The sequence below is a fragment of the Chaetura pelagica genome, unplaced genomic scaffold, assembly GCF_000747805.2.
Source record: "Chaetura pelagica isolate M959 unplaced genomic scaffold, ChaPel_1.0 scaffold1939, whole genome shotgun sequence".
In the NCBI taxonomy this organism is placed as follows: Eukaryota; Metazoa; Chordata; class Aves; order Apodiformes; family Apodidae; genus Chaetura; species Chaetura pelagica.
In genome coordinates, this window is record NW_009954670.1 from 11,612 (window position 1) to 12,999 (window position 1,388).

The following is a 1,388-nucleotide window of genomic DNA, read 5'->3' on the forward strand; positions in this document are numbered from 1 at the left end:
CTTCCCCGTAGCCTACAACCTCGTCAAGCACTTCCTGAGCGAGGACACCCGCAAGAAGGTCGTGGTCCTGGGATGTGAGTCCTGAGCCCCTCTGCTTTCACCCCACCTGGGGGTGATCCCCCAATCTTGGGAGGGGTGTTCCCTGGCTGGACTGGGGGTCCCGGCAGGGGTCCCAGTCCCCTCCCAAGCCCACTGTCCTCCACCCCACCAGCCAACTGGAAGGAGGTCCTGCAGCAGTACATTGACCCCGAGCAGATCCCGGTGGAGTACGGGGGCACCATGACCGACCCCGACGGGAACCCCAAGTGCCCCAGCAAGGTTGGGGAGTCCCCCACCCTGGGCTCCTTGGGGGGAGGGGGGGGGCACACAGGTAGAGCTGTACCCATCCCCCTGTCCCATCTCCATCACCTTCCAGATCAACTACGGAGGGGACGTGCCGCAGAGCTACTACGTGCGGGACCAGCTGGCGCAGCAGTACGAGCACACGGTGGTGGTGAATCGCGGCTCGTCCCACCAGGTGGAGCACGAGATCCTCTTCCCGGGCTGCGTCCTCAGGTGGGCGGGGGCTCGGCAGGGACACACACACAGGTACACACACACAGACACACAGATACAGACACACACAGACACAGACAGACACAGAGACACAGACACACAGATACAGACACACACAGATACAGACACACAGAGATACAGACACACAGAGATACAGACACACAGAGATACAGACACACAGAGATACAGACACACAGAGATACAGACACACAGATACAGAGACACAGACACGCACAGAGACAGACACACAGAGATACAGAGACACAGACACAGACACACAGACACAGACACACAGACACAGACACCCAGACACAGAGACACAGACACACAGACACAGACACACAGACACAGACACACAGACACAGACACACAGACACGCACAGAGACACACGCACAGACACAGACACACAGAGATACGCACACAGACACAGGCACAGACACACACACACAGGCACACACACAGACAGACAGACACACGGATACACACACAGATACACAGACACACACACACAGACACACGCACGTCACTGGGTGTCCCTCATCCCACCGCGGGCTCTTCCAGGTGGCAGTTCAGGTCCGAGGGAGCCGACGTGGGTTTCGGGATCTACCTGAAGACCAAGGTGGGGGAGCGGCAGCGCGCGGGCGACATGGCCGAGGTCTATCCCAACCAGCGCTACAACGCGCACCTGGTGCCCGAGGACGGCTCCCTCACCTGCGCCACACCTGGCATCTGTGAGAGCCCGGGGGGGCCCTGAGGGTGCTGGGGGGTCCTGGAGGGAGAAGTGACCAGGGGGAACCCACCCTATGATCACTGTGTCCCCAACCCTGCAGTC

At 60.2% G+C, this 1,388-nt stretch overlaps 1 protein-coding gene across 1 annotated transcript in view; it reads left to right on the forward strand.

Annotated features, from left to right (window-relative positions):
- LOC104395861 (SEC14-like protein 2) overlaps window positions 1-1,388 on the forward strand; it is a 3,567-nt gene that overhangs the window by 1,609 nt on the left and 570 nt on the right. The window contains exons 7-10 of the mRNA XM_010005606.1: window positions 3-74; window positions 212-318; window positions 416-555; window positions 1,118-1,287. Coding sequence (XP_010003908.1) covers window positions 3-74; window positions 212-318; window positions 416-555; window positions 1,118-1,287 — 489 coding nt within the window. The remainder of the gene's footprint in view (window positions 1-2; window positions 75-211; window positions 319-415; window positions 556-1,117; window positions 1,288-1,388) is intronic.